At 40.0% G+C, this 27688-nt stretch overlaps 2 protein-coding genes across 2 annotated transcripts; both read left to right on the forward strand.

The window, feature by feature from the left end:
• LOC139469955 (arrestin domain-containing protein 3-like) lies at nt 1–10850 on the forward strand. Its single transcript, XM_071252285.1, has 6 exons — nt 1–188; nt 1633–1770; nt 4381–4607; nt 7714–7896; nt 8289–8471; nt 9085–10850. The coding sequence occupies exons 1-6, from the start codon at nt 71–73 to the stop codon at nt 9292–9294; spliced, it is 1059 nt and encodes a 352-aa protein (XP_071108386.1). The 5' UTR covers nt 1–70; the 3' UTR covers nt 9295–10850.
• Nucleotides 10851–14410: 3560 nt separating this feature from the next.
• On the forward strand, nt 14411–24589 carry LOC139458136 (solute carrier family 22 member 6-A-like). The gene is made up of 11 exons (XM_071239451.1): nt 14411–14543; nt 14775–15002; nt 16303–16514; nt 18137–18367; nt 18884–19086; nt 20449–20754; nt 21449–21583; nt 22130–22215; nt 22557–22677; nt 23264–23336; nt 24356–24589. The coding sequence occupies exons 1-11, from the start codon at nt 14411–14413 to the stop codon at nt 24587–24589; spliced, it is 1962 nt and encodes a 653-aa protein (XP_071095552.1).
• Nucleotides 24590–27688: the final 3099 nt, after the last annotated feature.

Raw genomic sequence — 27688 nt, forward strand, 5'->3', positions numbered from 1 at the left:
TTGTGGACGACTACAGGTATTGCCATGTGTTGCGACAGGTAGTCGACAGGTACCTGTGTTGTACCTTGTCATGGGGAAGCTGGACGTGTTTGTGGTTACCTACAGCAAGGAGCGGCCGGTATACTTCCCAGGTCAGCCCGTACAGGGGCAGGTCACGGTAGAATTGAACGACACAATGAAAATAAGAGGTGGGTATCGCCTGTCAGACTAAACAGTTTACATAATGTCCGTGATATGAGAGGCTAAATATACACGGTTCTCGTCGTCAGCAATGGGCCTTCAAAACTCCTCGCCAGTGTCGAATCCGGCGAAATTTATTTATGTCCAACAAATAAACGACTTTTTAAGATGTGGCTGTTAATAATAGGTTGTGTGTGATACGCAATTTTTACGATATAACGAAGCGCGACTGAGAGCTTTGACAATTCAGTCAAGTGTGACGGCGATCTCCACTCCTTCATACCTTTTGTAAACCTCCAGTGACGTCATCCTATAAACAGCGATGTTATAATATAATATCCAGTGTACCACAAGACTACATGGACGCTCATTAATCACCATGCTTTTAGAATGTCTTTTTCAAGAACCGCACGCCACCAGTAGATATTTTACGCCCGTTTCCTATGGTTCATGGAAAGTATGTTTGAAGCATGAAAAAAGTTGATAAATGTTGTTTTAAGTTTCTTTTTTCGGTTTATAAGTTAGATAAAACACGGTGTTTTACCAACTTTTTTTTCCCGCGGATGCCGGTTTTTAATATCATAAAAACTCTTGGACGTGCTTTACCCTACACTTACACATAACCTTTTTGCACACCTTATCTTTAATTATAATACGGGTATAACGTAGTACAGATATTATATCTCAAATAGTACCAAGAAATCTTGTATATGCTTTGTTATCACAGACACATGTGATTAGGGAATAAAGCATTCGTACATACACATCACCTGTACATGCATGCATTGAACATGGCAGTGAACGCATTAATATGTTAACACATGATGAATATATAGGATTAAGTTAAATGTGGTTATAACATATGTCTTTGTGTAAAATAACTGCATGAATTATTGGGCACATTATTTTAGGGACGAATTTAGCTTTCGAAACTTCAGAAAAACTGTTTGAGTATTCTTAAGGAAGAGGTGTCGTGGGAAGTGTTAAAGTCTTTAAGTATTTGAGGAACGATTTTCCAATACCCATACATTATTCCATGTAGACCTATCCATCAATTGAAAGAAGTGTGTGGTTTCTCAAAGTGCAGCAATCACAAAAGCAACCCTATGTCTTTCATGACAAAATTACCCGTGAAGTTTCGGGGTAGAATAGGTCTTCAGCAACCCATGCTTGCCGTAAAAGGTGACTATGCTTGTCGTAAAAGGCGACTAACGGGATCGGGTAGTCAGGCTCGCTGACTTGGTTGATGCATGCCATCGTATCCCAATAGCGTTGATCGATGCTCATGATGTCAATCACTGGATTGTCTGGTCAAGACTATTACTTACGTCATATAGCTGGAATATTGCTCAGTGCAGCGTTAAACAACAAACAAACACGTTAAGATATATTTCAGGATGAAAATTACAAGTGTTACCACTTTTGAATTCATTGAAGACCTTTTTGTGTCAGGAATCCGACTCCGGCTGAAGGGAATGGCACGTGTCCACTGGACAGAGAGAAAATCATCCGGCTCCGGGGGGTCACGTACAGAACATTTTTCGGCGGAGGAAGAGTACTTCAAAACTAGTTTCCTGTTGGCAGGGCGATGTACGTATGAGCAACCCACCTTTCAAGTTCAGAATAATAGCTACATATATTCATCTACTTCAGACAGTATCACTGAGGGTCAATGTTCTGTTGGCAGGGAGATGTACGTATGAGCACCCCACCTTTCAAGTTCAGAATAATAGCTACATATATTCATCTACTTCAGACAGTGTCACTGAGGGTCAATGTTCTGTTGGCAGGGCGATGTACGTATGAGCAACCCAAATTTCAAGTTCAGAATAATAGCTACATATATTCATCTACTTCAGACAGTGTCACTGAGGGTTCAGAATATTAGCTACATCTTCTTCAGACAGTGTCACTGAGGGTCAATGTTCTGTTGGCAGGTGATGATCAGCAGCTCGTCTTTCCAATTAGCTGCATATATTCATATTCATCTTATATTCAGAGAGTCACTAAGGCTTAATTTCCTGTTTATTATTTTTAGACACTTTAAATTGCTGCCTTGAGAGTACTAGTGGATTAAGGGCTATGTATTTTTAGCGTTCCCTCGTCACAGTGAGGGACTGGGTTCGATTCCCCACATTTCTGGTGTCCTCTACCGTGATCTTGCTGGAATAATGCTAAAAGCTAAAGAGATGATATTGTCTTAAGAAATAAGGTCTTAGAGTAACATTTCAAATAACTAACTTTTAATGCCGTATCAGCATCCAGATATAAATAATCAGGTCTAGTCCATGCACTCCCGTGGTTGACACAATGAACAACGATTACACATCGTACCAGTCAGGACTCACGTTAGTTGGGCCTTTAGAGTGAGTGAGTGAGTTGGGTTTATTGCCGCTTTGAACAGAAGATTTGTTATGTCACGGCGTGTCTACTTACTGTGGGATGAAAGCCCGAAGTGATGCAGGTTTCAGACGTTCAGCACTTTGAATAATAAACGGGTATGGTGCCGGCAAACCTAGAATTGGTTCGTTGTTTAACGCCGCACTCAGCAATATTTCAGCTACATGACGGCGGTCTGTAAATAATCGAGTCTGGACCAGACAATCCAGTGATTAATATGATGAGCATAAATCCACGCAATTGGGATTGATGACATGCATCAACCAAGTCGGCGTGCCTGACCACCCGATCCCGTCAGTCGCCTTTTACGACAAGCATAGTCACCTTTTACGGCAAGCATGGGTTGCTGAAGACCTATTCTACGCCGGAATCTTCACGGGTCGGCAAACCTAGAAACATAATCGGGGCGTACCGGCACACACGGTCACAGGTTTCTGGCGTTCGGAATTGTGGCGCCTAAGACGAGTGGGCCAGGGCTCTTGAGACAAGCATGGGCTACATGGGACCTACTCTGCCTTATAACCTCTCTAGGTGAGAGCAATCCCATCCATATGAAATTTTTTACAATATTCTTTGCTCATATAAACAGTATCATTTTTGTCCGTGTAACATCTAGGAGTGAGTGAGTGAGTGAGTGAGTTGGGTTTAACGCCGCTTTTAACAGTATTCCAGTTATATCGCGGCGTGTCAGCTAAATGTGGGAGGAAAGCCCGAAGTGATGCAGGTCTAAGACGTTTACCACTTCGGTGAAACCCACGAGCACGGGTATGGTGCTGACAAACCTAGAAACATAATCGGGGCGAACCGGGATTCGAACCCACAATCATAGGTTTCTGGCATGCCCAAGGGACGGAACTCTGCACAGCCAATTGCGGCGCCTTAGACGACTGGGCCACCCGTGCCCCCGTAACAACTAGGAAGACTTTTGATTGATTTCGTCCATGCTGTGATGTTTATAACGAGTGAGTGAGTGAGGTTTAACGCCGCTTTTAGCAATATTCCAGCAATATCACGGCGGGGAACACCAGAAATGGGCTTCACACATTGTACTCATATCGGGAATCGAACCCGGGTTTTCGGCGTGACGAGCGGACGCTTTAACCACTAGGCTACCCGACCGCCCCTTATAAAGGGAATCCTACTGACTGTTTGATTTGTGAACAGACACCCATAAAATAGTTAACAGACTAAGTGAAACAAATAAACAAAACCGAAAAGGTTTATGATGTGGACAAATTCAGTGGGCGGGTTGTTGGCAACAGATCATGTTTTATGGCCATACAGACAAGACCAAACGTGACCAGGTCAACAAGCTACGTGGTTAACATTGGTTCAGCGTGTCTAAAGATCTCTCTCATCGCGGAAAGGAGAACGCTGGAGGTACACCTGGTGTGAATCGGTTTCTGGGTGGTCACTATAGCTGGCTATGGATCAAATGCAGCAAGTAGTTGGGGTGAGCTACAGCATGTTGCATGCTTGAAAAGGATAATAAAATCACGATTGTATAAAAATGTTTACATAATCTTCCCGACCCGTGAAGATCCGGGTAAGAATTGGTCTTCAGCTTGTGAGAGGCGAGGCGACTAACGGGATCGGATGGTTCGCTAACTTAATTGATGCATTTGCGTAGATCGATGCTCATCACTGGATTGCCTGGTCCGGACTCGATTATTTACAGACCGCTGTCATATGGCTGGAATATTGCTGAGTTCGGCGTTAAACAACAACAACTACAACAAAGAAAACAACACCAACATAATCTTCCCAGTTGCAAGTTGTATTTTATTATTTCCAATTTAGGGAATGATGAGCCAGGACAAGACATCAATCTGCCTGCTGGACGACACACTTTCCCGTTTTCATATAACCTTCCATCCCAACTTCCGTCTTCCTTCGTAGGGGACTGTGGATTGGTGCACTATGATGCTAAGTGCACCATTGAAAAACCCTGGAACTTTAACAACGAAGCCATCACGTCATTTAGAGTCCAAAATCGTCTGGATTTAAATCGTGAACGCAAAGCTACGGTAAGGCGAGACTCCCCGATATTCTGTTTGTGTACACGAGGTAGAAGAGCCAGACAGACTCGGGAACTGTTATTGATTCGAATCTCCCCTGGACGTGCTATGTATGCAGACAGACAGACACAGGCACAGACAGACAGACAGGCTCAAACACACAGACACAGACAGACAGACACAGACACAATCAGGCACTGACAGACAGGAACAGGCAGACACAGACAGACAGACACAGACAGACAGGCACAGCCACAATCAGACAGACAGAAACAGACAGACATACGGACAGGTACAGACAGACAGACAGGCACAGACCGACAGGCACATACAGACAGACACAGACAGGCAGACACAGACACAGACAGACAGGCACAGACCGACAGGCACATACAGACAGACACAGACATACAGGCACAGACACAGGCAGACAGGCACAGGCACACAGAGAGGCACAGACACCGAAAGACAGACACAGACACAGACAGACAGTATAACTACTAAGAAAACATGCAACTTTATGGATAACACCTTCTGGCTTATTGCGTTTAGCGACGTTTGATGTAGATTCTCACACCCTGACCAAGCTGGGGTGTCAACAACCAGGTAATGAGAGGCCAATCTACATCACATGTTGTCATCGGCAGTAGATGAACATTAACAACAGGTAATAGATACCAAATAACACACTTATAATTGGATAAGGCCAAAGGTACAGTAATAATACCAAACATTACACAGGTAATGACGCCAGATGTAAAGTAAGAATACCAAACATTACAAGGGGAATGAAGCCAGATGTACAGTAATAATACCAAACATTACACGGAAAATGAAGCCAGGTGTACAGTAAGAATACCAAACATTACAGGGGTAATGGAGCCAGATGTACAGTAAGGATACCAAACATTACAAGGGGAATGAAGCCAGATGTAAAGTAAGAATACCAAACATTACACGGGGAATGAAGCCAGATGTACAGTAAGAATAACAAACATTACACGGGTAATGAAGCCAAATGTACAGTAAGAATACCAAACATTACACAGGTAATGAAGCCAGATGTAAAGTAAGGATACCAAACATTACACGGGTAATGACGTCAGGTGTACAGTAAGAATACCAAACATTACACGGGTAATGAAGCCAGGTGTACAGTAAGAATACCAAACATTACACAGTTAATGAAGCCAGGTGTACACTAAGAATACCAAACATTACACGGGTAATGACGCCAGATGTAAAGTAAGAATACCAAACATTACACGGGTAATGAAGCCAGGTGTACAGTAAGAATACCAAACATTACACGGGTAATGAAGCCAGGTGTACAGTAAGAATACCAAACATTACACGGGTAATGAACCCAGGTGTACAGTAAGAATACCAAACATTACACGGGTAATGAAGACAGATGTACAGTAAGAATACCAAACATTACACGGGTAATGAAGCCAGGTGTACAGTAAGAATACCAAACACTACACGGGTAATGAAGCCAGATGTACAGTAAGGATACCAAACATTACACGGGTAATGAAGCAAGGTGTACAGTAAGAATACCAAACATTACACGGGTAATGAAGACAGATGTACAGTAAGAATACCAAACAGTACACGGGTAATGACGTCAGGTGTACAGTAAGAATACCAAACATTACACGGGTAATGAAGCCAGATGTACAGTAAGGATACCAAACATTACACGGGTAATGAAGCCAGGTGTACAGTAAGGATACCAAACATTACACAGTTAATGAAGCCAGGTGTACAGTAAGAATACCAAACATTACACAATTAATGAAGCCAGGTGTACAGTAAGAATACCAAACATTACACGGGTAATGAAGTCAGATGTACAGTAAGGATACCAAACATTACACGGGTAATGAAGCAAGGTGTACAGTAAGAATACTGGCCCACTTGTAACACATCCCATCACACCTCCTTTCGTTCAGATCTGATGAAGTTGTAGAATATCATCGATGTTCATACACTGGATCCTGTGCAATTTCTGACTTAGCTGTGCAGAGTTGCGTCCCTTGCGCATGCCAGAAACCCATGATTGTGGATAGCACGGGTTTTGTTTCTAGACTTGTCAGCACCATACCGGTACTCGTGGGTTTCACTAGGATGGTAGACCCGTGAAGATCCGGGATAGAATAGGTCTTCAGCAACCCATGCTTGCTGTAAAAGGCGACTATGCTTGTCGTAAGCACAGTCGCTTTTTACAACAGGCAAGGGTTGCTGACGACCTAATATACCCCGGATCTTCAAGGGTCCAGCATCAATATGAAAGTTGGGGTAATATATTTAGGAAATATCAATTGTGCTCCTCTTCTTACTGATCTGACTGATCAGTTTCTTTATGCACATGAATCGGAATTTCTGCCCGCATTGGCAAAAGCAAAACAAAGCAATTTGACAACGAAAGTTGAGTTAAGCTTCAGGTGTTACAATGGTTTAATGTCGTTAAATAACGGTCAGATAGCCAAGTCACTGATTTGTCCACCTGAACTAGAAATAATAGACCAGCGAGGCAGCCTCATCTGTTTCATGTTTCAGTCTGTGCACAAGGATTCAGAGCGATTCATTAACAAACGCTCATGATCCAGTCGTAATCGTACAATCAGTTCTGCTTTTCTCAGAGATTTCGTGTGGATGTCGAAATCATTTTCGTCGCTTTTATTTAACTAGGTCATTGTACCTGTAGATATTCTAAAGATCTTTCTTTTCATTGTTTGGAGGAATGTTGTTAACGCTATTTGTCGGAAGAAAGCAATGACATACATATCTTTCACGTTACTAAAGACATTCGGAACCAAAGCTGGACGCGAATATAGAATTATGTGGGATTGATACTATAACAATTCATACCAATTTTCACAGTATGTAAGTTTTAATGTTTATAGTATGGACATATATGCAGTAATTGAATTTTTACAGAATTACTTGTTTGAAAGTCATTCTCAATCGCCCTGATTGTGTTTCTTGCTTTGACAGCACCAACCTCACTCACTCACTCACTCACTCACACACGCACGCACGCACGCACGCACGCACGCACGCACGTACACACGCACACACGAACTCACGAACTGACTCATTGTTTCAGAAACCTGCTCATCTAAGCAAATCCAAGACACTTTGCTGCTGGTGCTGTGCATCAGGACCAATCTCTGCTAACTTCTCCATCGACAGACAGGGATATGTTCCCGGGGAAGCCATCATTATTAATGCAGAAATAGAGAACCTGTCAAACCGGATAATAAAGAAATCAAAAGTGTTCCTAAAAGAGGTGTGTGAGTGGCTTGCCAACACCTGGTATTATCTCTGATTAATTCTGATATACGAACACATGCTTATGATACAGACGGAATCATACTATGGACAATAGAGATTTTTGATGATTATAGATCATTTTGTTTATTTTATTTATTTGATGGCTGCATTCATCCACTGAAGACAACTTGTTGATTTGGAGTGTGACCATGCACGTGAGAATGGTCAAATACACAGACGGGCAGTTGGCCTAGTTACTATGAACCCCATATTTGGTCGTTTGGAACATGATACCGACTGAAGTGCAAACGGAAGTATCTTTGCAAGTTAACCATTATGTGTCCAAAGATGTGTATACATTTGAAACTAACACATTTGGGGTATAGTGTCCTGACTTTCTCATTTCAGGAGGTAGAATATCATGCCACCACCGAGACAAAATTTAAAATGCGTGATGTTGCTAAGCTGAAGCACGGCGAGATCAGCCAGGGGGAAACGCACTACTGGAATGACGAGCAGCTGGTTGTTCCACCTCTGACGCCGTCTTATCTCAAGGGCTGCATCATCATCAACATTACCTACTCTGTGATGGTGAGATGCGACTTAAACTTTGAATGATTGATTGAGTATGGTTTTTGGCCGCTTTTAGCAATATTCTAGCAATATCACGGCGGGGAACACCAGAAATGGGCTTCACACATTGTATCCATGTGGGGAATCGAACCCGGGCCTTCGGCAAAGTAGAGAACACTTCAACCACTGGGCTACCCCACCGTCCCACTTAAACTTTGAGAAACCGGAAGTACTTGAAGCTATGTTCCTGGAACAATTGAACTAAAGTTCTGTTAGAGATTGAGTGAGATTGGTTTAATGCCGCCTTCAACAATATTTCAGTCATATCACGGCGTGTCATGTCGGAGGAACGCTCAAAATGATACAGGCCTTCGAGGTTAACCACTTTTTCTGAAGACCCACGATTAAGAGTAAGGTGCCAACAAACCTAATAAAATCATCCAGGATTCGAACCGATGATCATAGGTTTTTGGGATGATACTTCTGCGGCGCCTTAGACGTGCCCATGCCCTCCTTAAAAATAGCCTATATCATTTTCATTAAACTGTAATTTGTGTCGGTTTGTTCTCATGTATTTTCTTTGTTCCCTTGAGAAGCTTCTAGAATCTGAACACATTTTGGTATGTTCCAGCTTGATGTTACACCTGCGGGGCCGTGCTCCGATCTTGTTCTCTATCTCAGCGTCATAATTGGCAACATTCCCCTACAAGATGTTGTCGCTCAACCTCCACCAATTATCCGACCGGTAGCTTACACGCCACCTAGCACAGCAGTTAGTCGTCGAACTAAGAACGGATCCCGACCACCAAGAATGTCAGTCTATATCGAAACCTCTTGCTGAAGAACCATCGTTAACAGATACAGAAACATTAATTCTATTGTATGGTTCCCGTGTTTCTACAGGCGAACAATTGACTTGCCTTTGCATGTGTTTGTGACGGGTGCCTCCGGTGGGGCAGGGTGCGCTCACCTTTTTGCGAATACCTGGTGTCATCAGTTTTTGATAGTGATTCTTAAACACATGCTCATGGTATTGTCGGAATCGTACAATAGACATTTCTGATGAATATGGAACCGGTTTTGCCGCATTTATTTTATATTTTTCAGATGTGAATTTGTTCTGTCATTAAGTGTCACAAATGCAATATCAGTTTAATACGAATATGTTTTGTTAAATGAGCCATTTCCTGAGTTTTGATGTCATTATTTATGTATTTATATTTAGGTATATCGATATATGGCTGAAATAATGCCGATGCGACGTTAAATATTAACTCACACTCTCATTTATATGGCATTTTCTCAAAAATACTCTGTAGCCGTCCTGGCAATTGACTTTGCAGGATACGTTAATAGGTCCTTTCATTCTAACGTAATGTAACTCTTATATGCCATGTGAGGACAGGAAAAGTGTCTATCCGGGTCCACATGGTAAAACCTTAAGTCATTAACTGTGTGGGTAGGTGACTGGGGTTTTACACTGCTTTTGGCAATACTCCATTTTATATCACGCCCGGGAGACATTAGAAATGGGCTAAACACATGATTGAACCAACGTTTTAACCGTTAGGGTACTCTACCACCCGTCCTTAAAGAGAATGCCTTATTCACATATACCATGTATTTGGTGATGGTAGATCCCTAATTTGTGATAACCATATTTATATTTTTCATATGCAGAAAGAAACGTTTTATTGGACATGTTTCTTACACTCTTCAAAAAAAGAAACGCTCTGGTAGAATTTTAGTTAATTTCTTGTACCTAATAAAGTCGATATATTTAATTTAATATCATAGATACAAATATGACATTTTGGAGCTCGATAGTCACAGACTGTCGTTGTACAAAGGCATTGAAAACTGTTCATTGTCATGTCACAAAAGGCCACAAGGTTCCGGGCAGCAATCACGGCTCTGCATCTCCTCGTCACTGCCTGGATACGTGTACGAATTCTGTCCTGCGGACGAGTCGGCCAGGTAGTCTACCGTGACACGAACTGTGTGCAGTGAAGCATTGTCCTGTTGAAACAGCTCCCTCTGGCGGTCAATGATGGAAAGAGGTGAGCTTGAAGAATTTGATTCATGTAGCGATTTGCTGTTAGATTTCCCTGAACCACAACCAAGTCAGATCTCGTGGTGTAGGATATGGCCCCCAACAACCGCCACCGACATTAACACGTTGACTCGGGATGCGTCCTGCAGTCTCCGTAGCTGTGGCATTGCAATGACGTAGGTGGAACTGTCGAATGTAGCGATCCTGTGTAGGGGTGGTTGAACTGCAGTGGAATTGAACTGTGTGTATCGGTCCCAAAGGCGGCAAATGGCTGCGTTTTGACGCACCGTTTGTCGAATATCAGGTCACCAACATTTTCCAATAACATATATCCTATTTATATACCGGCTGTATATTGTTGCATAATTGTAGTTTTATGAATAAAAATGAACTGTGATAGTATGGTTTGTTTTGGTTGATCTCAGTGTAAGTCAATATGTGTAAAGACATTGAGTGAGTATTCCCACAAGTAGGGGGCACAGGTGGCCCAGACGTCTAAGGCGCCGCAATTCACGGTGCAGAGTTGCGTTCTTTGGGGTCGCCAGAAACCAATGATCGTGGGTTCGAATTCCAATTCGCCCCGATCTTTTTTCTAGGTTTGTCAGCACCAAACCCGTGCTCGTGGGTTTCACCGAAGTGGTAAACGTCTGAGAACTGATGTCCGTCAACACCCGGCTGCCATACCGTGTGCAGGGCAGACACTAGTGGACGTCCAAGATGCACCGGAAGACCGACTCTCCGTGACTGCCAGTAGAACCCTCCCCAAACAACATACATCTAAATCTGCATACAGACTTTTTTTGTAAGCACAAGGGATATTTGACACTACCTATTACAGGAAGACTGTACACAAGCAACAGGGGGATCTAAATCTGCATACAGATTTGTTTTAGCTCGGAGGCGATATATGACACTATTTATGTCAGCCAGATATCAACAGACACGTCTTAACTAGCGACATCAATACTCAAAGGTATTTTGATATATATTTCATATTTAGGGAGAGGCTTCACATATTATCGATCTGAATCATTTTCTGTAAAACAATGTATAAATTTGATGACATTGTTTGGACCATCTTGAAAATATTATGCGCATCGCAAGAAACTTCCATAATGCACTTCCTTCATTCGAGACTGGAACGTTTGTAGCCACCCTTTTATTTGAAACGGTATAATTTCTTTGACGAGTAAACATTCAATAAAAATTTGGGGTAAGAGTGAGTGAGTTGGGTTTAACGCCGCTTTTAACATTATACCAGTTATATCGTGGCGTGTCAGCTTAATGTTGGAGGAAAGCCCAAAGTGATGCAGGTCTCAGACGTTTACCACTTCGGTGAAACCCACGAACACGGGTATGGTGCTGACAAACCTAGAAACATAATTGGGGCGAACCGGGATTCGAACCGACAATCATAGGTTTCTGGCGTGTCCAAGGGATGCAACTTTGCACAGCGAATCGCGGCGCCTTAGACGACTGGGCCACCCGTGCCCCCTTGGGGTAAGACATTTAGGCAAGAAGTAAGTATCCCACAAGTGTGCTCGGATTGATAAAGTCAACACATGGTAATTTGACCCAGACGTTGACATTAGCTCCAGGTATATCAGTGATCTGATATCGTTCATATCACATAACCAAATCTCTTCAAAGCCTGATATTGCCACTTTGGGGGCATAATTTAAAATTTCGAATATATTTCGAGGTTATTTCAATTATTTACTCTGTTTTCTCGTTATTGCAATGAAACGTAATCGAAATAACCAAATCAAATCGAAATAGCGAAATAATAATCAAAGTGAAGAGGAAAAACTCGTAATTTCGATTTATAAAAAAATAAACATGAAATAATGAAAGACAAATCAAAATTACGAGAATTACAATCTTTGACAATGACTTTATGAACATATTATTTATGAATACTCAACTGTGCTTTTATGTCTATGCCATTTTTTGTTGTATTGGCAGAGGAGCCTAAATTCATTCATTGATTCAAACCTTTCTCTGACCATGCGCAAGATGACAGTTGGCAGTTCTATTCAGATACACGCCTGTCTTACACCCATGACATGCAAGGAAGCACGCAGTTGGTAATTCCAAGTTATCCATTAAAGGTTGGGGTCACCTGTAACCAATTGCGTCCCTTAGTGGTGCAATGAAACACTGATCCTGGGTTTGAAAACGAGATTGTGGTTTCGTATTTGTCAATACCATGCGTTTTTCGCTCACGTGCACACTGACCCCATAACGGAGTGACGTGACGAGCGAAATATTTATTTGGACAGCCAGTTGAGCACAGGTTTTCACTGGGCCCAATTACATATGTATATACATCGTGCACTCATCTGAAGTTGTATTTGTAACGATCTTGATTTATATAACGACACCTTTTCACGACCATCTGAGGATACGTACCGACGAGGATGACTTCCACGAAAGAAGTTAATTTTGACAGCATCTATGACGCATTAGGGTGGAGGGGAAAGTATCAAGTGATTCAAATCTGTTTTATTTCACTAATGCTGTTACCATACGCATTCAATCTGATGAGCATCATATTCATAGGTAAGTTCTAGTTCCACGAAGCCAATAGTAAAATCAAACAATTTAAAGATGTTTTCTAAAGTTAAAATGCACAATAAGTAGTCCAGTGAGGTCAAACGATATTAAGCCACATATATGAAACAAATCGAGATGCCTTGTATATATAGACACATCGGTTCTTGAAACGCCAAACCTCACCGTCGGGGCACGGTATTACCAGCCAGATCAGACCATGTCACCACCTGATCAGCGGTCCAACTTGATATTGCCTTAGAAACGTAAAACCTCCTAATTTTAATTTTATTTTTTTCAGAGCAGTGAAGTGAAGTGTGTTTAGGGGTTTCTGTATTTGAGCTGCAAGAACTGTCCCTTGTATCAAATGTTTGGCAGAAAGAAGAACCTTGAACAAATGCAATTTGAACGTATGTCTGATGGAATGTGGTGGTATATCACCATGGTGGTATTACTTCATGAAAGACGATACATGTATGTCATGAAGATAAATCTGGAATAGGAGTTGATAGTGTGGTTCAAAACATGTATAAATATGTATATATTCGCACGAAACGATAACGTAATATGAATTTCATGCACACAACAGACATCATTAATGCCCAAGATCACTTGACACCCTAAACTACTACTTTTTACAATGTTTAAAAGCAAATATATATATATTGAAATATGATACTGTTGTATCTGTTGGACATTTGACACTTAACGTGGTGATATATGCGAAATAGTGGATTTCCTCATAGAAAACATATATGTGCTATTTTGGGACAGGACATTCAGGGATAATGCTATACAATGAGCATGATCTTTCAACCAAGATTTTAAAGAGCGTCATACGACTTTTGCTCAAACGTTGTTTGATCAAGGTTACAACATTCAAGGCCTCAGTAAAGCTTTCAAAAACTTTTATGGTAGGCATGTGGAGGACATTCTCTAAATTTCACGCATTAGTAACAAAAAGGATCCTCTATGCAATTCCCTATTTTGATTTGCACCATATGTTCCCGTGTCTCTCGGGTGAACCACTGACTGTTCTATGCATGAGATTGTGACGGGTGTTACCGTGGAGCAAGATATGTTCACCTAGCTGTCACTATTTGATAATAACATAAGCTCATGATGTAGTCGGAATTGTGCAATGGACTTTGCTTTTAGCAGATATTTCTTATGATTATGGAAAGGTTTTATCACATATATTGTTTTTCAAAGCATTAATGTCATAGATGTGATAATATCCGTATCAGGAAATTCCTGAAGTGACTAAAGCGACAGATGTGACATGGTGTCTGTTGTGAGATATAGCCACAGTTCAAATATTTGTCCAAGAAACATATCAAGATATATTCCGATGTCAGATCAGATGAAGACAATTACAAGAGTGGGACAGAATACTGTTCTCAGAAGAGTCCAGGTTCATGTGGACAGCTCTAATGGTCGCACAACGTTTGCGTTACCCAACGTGGTCAGTTTGAGTTGGAATGGTATGGGGTGGCATCACAACTCATAAGAGAACACAACTCGTCATTGTTAATGGCAATTTGAATTGCGTACGCTACCAGGAAGCCATTGTCATGTTCTACCCTCAGTGCAAATACAGGAACATAACATCATGTTGCAGCAGGATAATGTCCGCCCACAGCAAGCACGTGTTGTATCAGCTGTTTTGTGACAGCATTCCATTGTTGTACTACCATGGTGGGCTCTTTCTCCAGACCCCTTCCCCATCAAAGAACATGCCTGGGAAGAGATGGATGACGCCTACGACAGGACCAGACTACGACAGCCGGTAACGCTAGCTCAGATATTTGGGACAACATTCCCCTGGCTGTTTTCAATCATCAAGTTTATTCAACTAGCCACATCATATACTGTAACAAGCGGATCATCATTAGTTGGATGTGCTACTTTGGACCTTAATATGTTATACAGGGGAGCCAATAGTGAGAGCCTTCTATTTTATTTGTTTATGTAAGTCAGCGGATTATACCATACACCTGACTCGAACAGTTGGGCATAGATATGTGGCTGGTGCAGTCGATGCTAAAAGTACAATCAAGGTACAACCAAGTGAACTCCTGAACTGATCTCAATACCTGTTCAACGTGGCTCGTTGGAATTTATCAGACGGCAAACGATGGCGAATAATATCAATTATTAATGAAGGAATGTCCGACAAAGCTGCCTTTTGTATGCTCTGTTACCACCATTCGGTTATAAGTATATTGCCTCATATAAGTTAAATGCACAGAACATGGGTAAAGTAATGCGGTAAAGGATCGTAAAAGGTCTGGACGGCGTCGTGTGAAGATTGCGGCCTGCTTTGCTTGGTTAGGGGACATCCCTTTTCCCCAAGTACCTGTCTTAAGAAGAACTGGATGCCTCACGGGCAAGTTTCATCTCAAGAATTAAGAGAAATTGATTCAAATCATAAGGTTTGATGTTAAAGAGAGTGTTCAAGCATCCTATGCTGCCAGATCGTCATCACAGGGACCGTTTGGAGTAGTGTTTGGCGAGACGAGGCTGGAACCTACGGACATGGAGGAAGATTCACCAGTCGGATGAGAGCAGAGTCTTGTTGCACAAGCATTGCACCGAGACCATACTTCAGAGTGAGTGAGTGGTATGGTTTTACGCCGCTTCTAGCAATATTCCAGCAATATCACGGCGGGGGACACCAGAAATGGGATTCACACATTGTACCCATGTCAGGAATCGAACCCGGGTCTTCGGCGTGACGAGCGAACGCTTTAACCACTAGGCTACCCGACCGCCCCCGATACTTCAGACGTCTCACTGGAGGCATGGGTTGGCCATCCGGTCACGTGGCGTCTGCACATGCTGTTGACATTCTCTCCACAGGAATTCATGTTGGTCATTCATAGTGGGGAACAAGGAGTGTTTAACTTTTTTCAGGTGTAAATAATGACAATGACACTACCATACATAACGACTCGTGAAGATCCAGGTTACAATAAATCTTCAGCAATCCATGCTTGCCGTAAGAGGCCACAGTGATTGTCATACGAGACCACAAACGGAATCTGGTGGTCAGGCTAGCTGACTTGGTTAATGAATGTGATCGTATTCCGAATGCTTAGGTCGACGCCCATGATGCTAATCACTGGGTTGTCTGGCCCGGACTCGATTATTTATAGCTGGAAAAATGCTGAGTGCGGCGGTAAACAACAAACAAACAAACCATACAAAATACCATGTAAAAGGTATCATCTTCTTCCGTAGGACATTATGTTCCGAGCCACTGTGAAGTCCTCAAGAATGAATCAACTGCTATTGATATTCTTGGATTTCGAGAAAACATCTCCGATTTGAACATCACATACCATGAATGTAAGATCAGCATCACCTCAACCTTGTCTGGACATTCTGAAGATCTGGCGTGCATAGAAGGACATCATTACGAACAACCGCCAGAACTCTCACTTGTTTCTGAGGTATGTATATAATATAAACCTTGAACGAAAGGAATTATCAACTTTTTATCATCTATCATCTTCTATTACTGAAAAGCCTGACAAAATAGAAATCATTTTCCATGGGCATGTCCTTTGAACTATGTACTGTTATCAGTGGCCACTCTATCAATGAGGTAATATCTAAGACCTACATCGCGTTCTGTTTTCCTTACACATCAAGCTGTCATGTCATGTTATACTTGAAATATTGTTAATAGTGGCGTTTCGTCTTCCCACTCACTGGAAGTCCTGATCACTTCGGACTTGAAGCGTTTCGTCCAATCACTCACCCACGTTGTGAAATGTAGACACCAAAGGCTGGAACTGCTGAATTATTGCTCAACATAAAGGGAAAGTTTACTTTTGGAAAGTTGAAATCACTCCTCTTGACATGCAGTCTTGTGGAGAGTTTTTTGTAACTCTGAATCTTTATTCATGGCTCTAAATATGAAACAGATGTGGCGGTTTCAGTGGTCCCTCTTATTTCTAGCTAAAGTAGGTACATCAGTGGAAGGAAATTGGCTACTTGACCATTATTGAACGATATAAGGTCATCGATACACCTGAAGCTTAAACTTCAAGACCAAATTACCGTTTATTTTATTTTGCAAATCCGAGCAGACATTCCAATTCAATCAGTTGTTATATTGACACATATACGGAAAGGCCACAGACCTATAGTACAGACTGCATAGCGGTTTCAATGGTCCCTCTTATTTCTAGTTAAGGTTGGTAAATAAGAGATAGGGAAATGTTTTTTGATGGTCTGAAAGTTACACTTCTTGGCGAAATTACCTTGTTTTGACTTTGCCAATCAGAGAAGAAATTCCCATGGGGCTTCCAACTTCTGTCCTTAATGTCTTCATGCCAAATTTTACAAAGATGTTATCAATGAGAAAGTCCAGCATATCACGTATTATTTCCTCAGTAAACTTCCGATGGCATTTGCTTTCATTTTTCGCAAATTGTTCTGAAGCTGTGAAGATAGATATGTAGCTATATCTATGGTCATCACGTTTAATAACAAACCCCCCAAACAACAACCTTTCCATATTCATAAGAAATCTCTGCTGACAGCAGAGTCGAGTGTACGATTCCGACTACATCACGAACATGTGTTTAAATATCTCTGTGAACTATGAATCATAACAGGTGTTCACGAAAAGGTGAGCCCCACCAGCAGGGTATTCATCTTGTCACACAATCTTGTGGAGATTTTTTGGTCACTCTTTTTATGAACAGATCTAAATATGAATCAGATAAGGTGGTCTCACTTGTCTCTTTTATTTCTGGTTCAGATGGGTAAACCACTGGAAGGGAATTGAATATTTGACCATTGTCAGATATCAGACAGACCTGAAGCTTGAGTTCAACTTCTCTCAAATTCCATGGTTTTGAAATAAAAATAAATTAATAATTTAAAATGTCGCTCAAAGGAGTCGCCGAACACTTTTATCTATTCACAACACAATTCTTTAATGAACATCCAACATGTCCATTTTCTAAAAATTGACTCGTTACGATTCGTAATTACACAGAACCCTTTGTATAATTTTACAGAATACAGTTTTGACTGTAAAAATGTTTTCGTCTGTTTTCAGTGGGATATCGTCTGTGAAAAGGAAAGTCTTGGCGACCTCCTTCAAACCCTCTACATGTTTGGTATGGGCATAGGCTCAGTCTTGTTCACATTCCTATCTGACAAGTATGGACGCAAGTTCTCCAACATACTGGCTGGACTTTGTTTCCTCGCAGCAGGCACTGCCATGTCCTTCGTACCGACATACGCTGCCTTTGCTGTCATGAAGGTTATACAGGGGGCAACGCAGATGGTAGTGTATATACAATTTTACACAGTACTCATCGATTTCTACGAACATGGTGTTAATGTTATATGGTGGTTATTTACCTCGCGTTGTGCTACCTTGTTGAAGTAATAAGCGGGTACCGTTTATGGTTCATGAAGCTGTCACCATGGATTTTATTATTAAGGTCAGGGCGTCAGGCTTATTGTACACATAATACTGACGTTTAAGATGTTAACGACTGAAATATTTGTTTAAATGTAGTGAGTGAATTTGGTTTCACGTTTTAAACTATATGTCAGTTATATCAAGACCTCTCAGTCTAATGTTTGAGAAAGGCTCGAAGATATAACATTGGTAGACGAAGAAATTTACCTGAGACAAATCAAAGGGCCTTCGGAGATTAGGTAACTCGCCTCTATTTAGTAATGCGTATTTTCATTTTAGACAAGTAATACAACTCTGATAATGATCTTAAATCCCTCACATGCAGTGCAAGCATTAACTCCGTGTAGCTTGTGTGTGACATGGTCTTTGCTTCAGGGTGTTGGTTTGACGTCAACAACCATCTGTCTGGAAATTGTCCCAACTAGGCACAGATCAAAGATTGGTATCCTAAACACGCAGTTTTGGTCAATATCCGTGGTTATCTATGCTTTTGCGGCGTACCTGATGAGGGATCTCAACTGGAGGTATCACCAATTAGTTGTGGGCCTTACATCGGCACACTATTTAATTTCACCATGGTGAGTGTGAATCACATCAAAGTATAATTAATTAAGATATTCCTTTTAAGACCAAGACATATTTTATGACATATTACCACAAACAGTTTGGACAAGAAATCATAACGTTTTCATCATTTTCTACGAAGAGGTTTTGATGCACTGTGAAACAACAGCTCATACAGTTTTGATTATTTTTACATATGGGTTAGAGTAGTCGTATCTGGATGTCTAATTTGTGTACTTGTTAGTTTGTTCATAATTACACATCACATCATGTAATAATACATCACGATTTTCAAGTGATCCATTCATATAGTTTTTCACAGTTCATTTTCGGCAGACAATGGAACTCGCCATTGATGTTTTCTATTTACTTTATGACACTCCTACTAAAATTAACATTAACATTTCCCCCCTCATCAAATTTTAGAAATGCATTTGATAGAAAATACACTGACAATCAATAGGAACTATACCAAAATCTAATTATTAGAACACGAAATAATGTTCCCAAATCATGTACAATCAATCATAGATATGCAACAGACACGGGTGCAACTTAAAATCTTGTTTTATTTCACTGAATTCCATGTGAAATAACTATTCGCTGTTAATGAATATGCACTTGCAGCATAATCACGGGGTATAAAGTTTCCACTTGTTTACATACAATTTACAAACCATTCATGAGGAATGTTTTTTTTCTTTTGTCACGCCTGATATATAGTTTGGTATAGTTTATGTTGCTCGTCGGTGTATTTTATGTATGAGTTCCCCCTCGTCTTAACATATCTGCCAACTAGTCAACAGTCCAATGATAAGGATATAACTATATTGTGACATCATTGGCCCGTGGATATTCCAGACCTGATTATTCACAGGCCGCTGTCACACATATTCACACACGCACGCACACACACACACACACACACACACACACACACACACACACACACCCACACACACACACACACACACACACACACACACACACACACACTTTCAAATAATATTTTTACTTTGGGAATTTGTCTCGATTTGAAGTAAGTGTCACTACATAAGCCGTGTGTACGCCTATGTGCAGAAATAGGACGTTCCTAGAAAAGACAAAACAGATGTATGGTTACGATATAGTCCTGTTTCATACAGTCTTGAATGATACATTTACCAAAAAGTTGCTGCTATTCAATGCATTTTTCCAGTTTGGTGTTAAGTTCGGCAATTTCTGGGAGGATGTGATGGTAGTTATGGCTTATGGAGGACATCATGAAGATAGTGCGCATGTGAATGATTTCCTGTTTCCTGTCGTATTCTCAATGTCTCTATATGCCATTTCACTCTGAGTACCCTTTTGAGCATTGACTGTTAACCTCTTTACAGGGTAATGGACGAAAGTTCAAGATGGTTGGCAGCAAGAAGAAAATACAGTACCATAGAACGCAATTTGGAGAAGGCTAGCCGCATGAATAACAAGGACGAACACGATATCATAACACTGTTCAGAGAAAAAGTGAAAGCCCCAAAGGTTCCTGATCAAATCTCTCTCTTATCGTCGGACACACACTGGGATCAACACAAACCCACTCCGGATGTTGCAAACACTGAAGGCAAAGATGAAAGGCCACTGATGCAGATTTTTAAAGACAGACAAATACTCACTTTAACAGCAATCTTGTGTTTTATTTGGTAGGCAAAATAATTATGCATATTCATTATGGTATTGAGTATGATTTCCACATTTGACGCATTGGTGAGTGAGTGAGTGAGTGAGTGAGTGAGTATAGTTTTACGCCGCTTTTAGCAATATTCCAGCAATATCACGGCGGGGGACACCAGAGATGGGCTTCACACATTGTACCCATTGACGCATTAGTGACAAGAATGATGTCCGATTCCATTCCCTATTTTGACATGTACTATATGTTCAGGTTCACCTTTGCGTGTGTTTGTGACGGTTACACCGGTGGGTCAGGATACACTCACCTTTTCGCGAACACCTGGTATCATCGCTATTTGATAGTGATTCATAAACATATGCTCATGATATATAGTCGAAATCGTACAATCGACTCTGTTTTTAGTCGAGATGTCTTATGAAAATGGAAAGGGGTTTTTGTCGCTTTATTAAGTGAGCACTTGATCTTATGTAAATTTTGATATTTATATTCTTTTTTCAAAGATGGCTAGATAATATACATATTTAACGTATGACTTATGTAATGATCGATGTATCGATGTAGTTATGTGTTGTTTATAGGTATGGTAACAGGTAAGAAACAGGCGAAGAAATAAGCTGATTATGTGATTTTAAACACCTTGCATTTATTTACCTTTCGGTTGGCGTTAAAGTATTTGTTCATCTCTTCTTTTCTTTTATTAGGATGACAGATAGTTTGACCTACTACGGACTTAGTCTCAACGCCACACAGTTCCATAGTGACAAATTCATTGGTTTTGGTCTAAATGCTGTCACCGAAGTTTTTGGTTCTGTTGCTTTCTGGCTCACAGTTGACAGGTAATGGTATCACCATGTGTTGAATATTGTTTTCACTGTCAATGAATACACAACGGTAGGTCAGCGTATATCATCATACATGATGCCTTCGCCCATAAACGTATTTCACTGCGACCTATGTGAACTTTTGTTTTGATGATTGTCATTGAAATCTAAACTGGGTCAAACTCACGATTAAGTATTGATACAACTTGTTTAATACCAGTTAATATTACACGAAACATCACTGGGTCAAACGTATTGCAACAGAATGTTGAACTGTACATGTTTAGATTTCTGGTGATATTTAACATGCAAGTTTACTATTGCCTCGGTTTAGCACATTGCTTGGGAAGTAAACAGTGGGTTAGATCAGTCTACAGGGATGTAATCTTTAATGTACTAGTTATGAAGCCAGCATAGGATATTTTTACTTAATACATCAATTTTTCAGTCAGCCCTGATTTTTACCCGCACTGATAAAACTCGACCTAATTTACAATCTTCCTGGAAAAGAAGTTCTGTTACGTTTCAAGTTAGATGTATTTCAAATGTATTTCTCCGTAGATTCGGAAGGAAGAAAACATGTTTGGCCTGTCATCTGATAGCAGCAGTGTCGCTGATAGCATCGGTCATATTCAACCATTTCGTAGGTTAGCCTCTCCAGTTGTTTACTTTTCACATTACACTCACTAGCCAAGGCTTTGCATGTACATTCAGAGGTCCGTCGGATAGCTTTGTGCGCTCGTTTATTAATGCCAGCCGAAGCGTTCATAGATACAATGTCGAGATCGTTCCTGTTTGGCATTGTCATGGCGTTTGGACTATTTCTTATTTCGGCGTGAAATCACACATGCTCCTTTTCCCCAAAGTTTAATATCAGCAACAAACCGAGTCAAACATCTGTCTCTATAATAATTTTCATTGTCGATTGTACCCTATGAATGATCTTAGCTGACACGATATGTCGTAAATGTATGCACGTATGTTTCAGCTGCAGTACCCACCCTCAGCGCGGCTGTGAGCACATTTTCGCTGATTGGAAAATTTGGAGCAACGACTTCATTTAATGTGCTGTGGCTCTATACTCCAGAAATATTCCCAACTACAATGCGGTAAGAAACACCGGCTTTACTAGTTGATATCTACTTGTATTTACCTGTATGACGTTGTACCAAGACATGTGTTAATGATGTCCAAAAGCTCTATTTTGACTTATATCATATGTTCCTGCGTTCAGTGAACACTTAAGAGCTTGACTTTCTTATGATATAAGTCAGAATCATACCATCAACTACGCTTTCAGCATAGATTTCTTATGATTAGTGAAATGGTTGTGTCGCTTATATTTAATGTACAATGATAAAATAAGAAAACATAATGTGTGGACTTTATGTTCCGTTATGTTTTTAAGAAATGATTCAATGAACTGACACAGTTCTGGGCCAACAAAATGTTTTACCCCACTAAAAGGAACCAAAGTTCGAACTAGAACCCGAAATGAGTGAGTGAGTGAGTATGGTTTTACGCCGCTTTTAGCAATATTCCAGCAATATCACGGCGGACATCAGAAATGGGCTTCACACACTGTACCCACGTCGGGAATCGAACCCGGGTCCTCAGCTTTACGAGCAAACGCTTTAACCACTAGACTACCCGACCGCCCAGAACACAGAACATATAAATCTGTATATTTTTCAGGAATGTTGGGTTTGGTCTTGGATCCCTTGCAGCACGAGTAGGGGGGATACTTGCTCCATTTTCTAGGATCCTGGTGAGACTACTGTCAATAGATATGTCACATGACCAAATTACATGTAGGTAATCATGACGTGTTCTCTAACACCAAACAGTATATCTCATAACACCTGACAGCCATGAATATGTGATATTTGCCATGTTTTTTCTGAATCTTGTCAATCACATTAGTGTAAAAAGTTCAATGATATAAATGATTTCATCGGATTTATCAAAAACTGTATTTTTCCTATTGAAGTTCAATTTCTTTCGAGTTTGCTAAGCAAGCGAGACAGAATTAAATGGAAAATATTGATAAATGAATACGCAAAGGGGTGAGGGCACTAAATTTGACTGACTTAAAAAGTTATACGCCGGTAAGTGCCCATGGCAGCATTTAGCTCACGAATCTTTAAATCCATTTGGAATCATTGACCCTTTTTGTTTTGAAAAATAAGACAAGACATTCAATAAACATTAATACATCGAATTTTAACAAAAAACTACTTTCTTTATAACATAGGAAAACATTATGATGATCTTTGTAGTTTTTGCAATAGAGAGAGTAGATCTCTTGAACACCTTTTGTTTTTATGTATTAAAACAAAAAACACACGTCATTTTATATTTTGAAAATTGGTTGAAAATCTTGAAAAATACATTTTTGGAGAAAATAGCACGATACTCAATAGTAAATAAGAATGTCTGTAATCACACTCATCAAGTATTCATTACCACCACAACCACGCCTGTTTCCTCTCTACCTATCCACTTTCCACTGTCCACCAAACTCTTCTCTTTTCTCCCTCCTTATACTTCACAGTTCTATTACTATTTATATTCACTGTATGCATTAAATATACAACAGGTGCGTGTATTTTTTTATTGATATAAATGAACAACCAATAATAAAACAAATATGTTTTAGGTATTTTCCTCACGGTCCGGATACGAATTTCTTGTTTCCATATTTGTAAGTGAGGTGTTTTTTAAAGACACATCGAGCAGTATTTTAGTTATAAAATCACCTCACAAATAATATGTTTTATATGACAGTATCGCCACTACCCCTGGGCACCTGGAACTGTGTTCGGCACATGCTGCATCGTGGTGGCCATCCTGGTTCGATTTCTACCAGAAACAAACAATATTGAACTGCCACAGACGGTCACTGAGATGAAGCAGTTGCTGAACCAGCAAAGAGAAACTCAAAAGAAGAAACAGAAGAAGAGCTCAATCACTGAAAATGGTGCTGATACATTTCTTTGTAGTGATAACGAAACTAATTAAGGTGTTAAGGGCACCACAATATAGTCATTAAATGAATACATAAATGTGTTAGTTGATATAAAACCTGAAACTATCTGAACTACAATAAGGATATAGTTTACATTTAAAGTTCCCTGTTAGCAAATAATAGATACCGTTAATCACGATTAAGTGGTCCAACAGTTTGTCAATCCTCTCTGTTTTGTCACTAATCTACCATTGATGTAATTATTTTTATATGATGTCGCAAGCGCGATCCTGGATCTCAAATTGTTTTTTTGTACCTGTACATTATATTCACTAAAGTAATGTATTATAATCATTCAGATTTTAGGAATGCAAACAATTGTACATATATAGTTGTATAAGTTGTATAAGTGAAAGGAAATCAACAATTGTTGACATGATATTGTCTTTATTCATTCTGGATTCCAATGTGTTTTCCACCATCCACCATTCCAGCAGCTATTTTGCAGACTATTACCTGCAATTTCGTACATGTTTTACTTACCATTTCTTCCGCGTCATTCAAATTATTTTTGCATGTTACTAAGAAAATAATATTTTTAATGAAGAGTTTATGTTGAATGAACATTTGAGTATTAATATTCCCGATTAAACCGTATGCAGAAAAGTTAAAAATCTGATATTGTTGAGCACCTGGTTATAATTGATTTTATCATTCAGAAAAGACTGGAAACAATTTGAATCGAACGAATGTAAACATGCATTCACATTAATCAGTATGTCCATAATGATTCCTAACATGATTTTGCAATGTAGGTTCCGATTGTGTCTCTTTGTCCAATGTAATATTACACAGTTTGTTTATTTAAATACCAGGAGATAGGATGGATGTATCAGATCACAGTTTCTCCCAATGACATTACTGTATCCCTTTACTATGTAAAGCTTATAGTTTTAACCACAGAGATGTTTGTCCTAACTCCTTGCTTATCTGTTTCTGTATGTATATGAATCATTTTGGGAGGTCATTGTTATGTATGCACATTAAAGTTATACGGTATTGGGTAAAGGTATTGCATATGCTCTCTTATAGACATCCAAGAAAATGTTAATGTTGAAATACTGTTACTGTATGATAGTTTTGGAAGCTTAGACTGGGTGCCATCTGTTAAGAAAACTATTAATGAACTTCGATTTGGCTATGTATGGCAAAGTGAGAAGGTAGAACACCTTGAACCTTGTATTAAAATAGTCACCCAAAGACAAAACGATGTGTATACACAGGAATGAACACCGTACTATTAGGATAATTAAACTGTACATAGTATGTAATGTAACTAAATTTAAAGCTAGAATATCTTTTGAAACCTCTTTTGCCCAAAAACCTCGAATGTGATGCTCATTGCATACTCTTAACGTGGGGCGGGGATGATACACACAGACATAAAAAGAACATAGCGATTGTTAAGCATGCAATAAGCAGGAAATTGCCCAGAGTACCATCTTCTATTTGTATGCCCAGTATATAAGATAATTTGCGTATTGGATATGTACCGCCTTGTATGTACCAACCACCAAATATTTTCAAGTTTATTGTACTGATGTCTTCAGAAATATCATCGTGTAAAATGTTTGACATCATATGTACTTCATGCAACTAATTATAGAAAATGTCTGTTGAATGAAAATTTAATGTTATGTATAATACACCACCCATGCAGTCTGTACTATAGATCTGTGGCCTTTCCGTATATGTGTCAATATAAACTGATTGAATCGGAGTGCCTGCTGGTATTGGCAAAATAAAATAAATGGGAATTTGGTCTTGAAGTCTAAGTTACAGGTATATCGATGGTCTGATATAGTTCAATAAGGGTAAAGTAGCCAGTCTCCTGTTACTGATTTACCCACCTGACCAAGGAATAAAAGAGACCTGTGAAACTGCCACATCTGTTTCATATTTAGATCTACGCACAAATATTCAGAATGACAAAAACCTCTCCACAAGACTGAATGGCAAGAGGGATTGCTGTAGCTTTCCAATAGTAAACTTTCCCTTGATGTTGAAAAATATTCCAACAGCAACATTTTATGGTAGACATGAGTTTGTTCAGGATGCACTCACCATTTCGCCAACACGTGGTGAAATCACTATTTGACAGTCATTCATGAACACTTGCTTATTGTATAGACGGAATCGGAACCAGTGGACTCTTTTGGTAGAGATTTTCATATGAATATGGAAAGGGCTTCGCTGCTTTTATTTGCATTACATGCGAAACAGAAACAAACACATCACATCTATTCCGTAATGCCCCAAATCATCCCACCCGAAAAATGCACCATGAACCATTTTGCTATACCAATAAATATCATGGTTCATCTTTGATCGTCAATGTTGTCTAATGCAATACGACTGTGACCTTAAAGCTCTGCCCTGAGCTGGAAGAAAGCTTCAAACTGGAAACATAGATGTGTTTAAAATGTAAATATATGCGACAAAACTATTTCCATATTCAAAAGAAGTCGCAGCTTAAAGCAGAGTAGATTGTGCGAATACGTATATATCATGAGCATGTGAATTAGTATCAAATAGTGATGAAAAGGTGGGCGTGTCTGAACAACACAGAGTACTCAATAATACTGTTTGCAGGTTGTTCAATGTACTAATGACCTTGACACACAGCAAGTGTGGAATAAAGTGATTATATACTACTAATCATTCAAGCCTGTTTTGTGTCGTAATGGACTAAAGTCGCGTCTTTCATGTTTGGCCAAACAGAGTTCTTGCGATCCTTATCTGCATAATAGGTAACCGATCGTTTTCTCAAACTAAGAACACTGCATAGTATGTATGTATGTTACTCCCGTCACATCTCAGTGATAAGTGATCAAGATATTGTGTTCAGACGCTATGTGGGACGTCTACTTCACATTTTGTGACCTTGACTTTGAGTGCAACCCAAAACATGGTGGTGGGACATGCCTACCCTTTTCCCGAACACCTGGTATCGACTCTGAATTTCAGTGATCCATTTATATAATTTTCGTGGCTACTTTGCCTTTTACCCCCATTGAAATCTGTTTCGCCGGATAATCGAGACCGACTGTTCTCTTGCGTTGACGTCTCCATACCATACCGACATTACTGTG

The sequence above is a fragment of the Haliotis cracherodii genome, unplaced genomic scaffold (genome assembly GCF_022045235.1).
Source record: "Haliotis cracherodii isolate W230 unplaced genomic scaffold, xgHalCrac1.p SCAF_1, whole genome shotgun sequence".
NCBI classification, from domain to species: Eukaryota; Metazoa; Mollusca; class Gastropoda; order Lepetellida; family Haliotidae; genus Haliotis; species Haliotis cracherodii.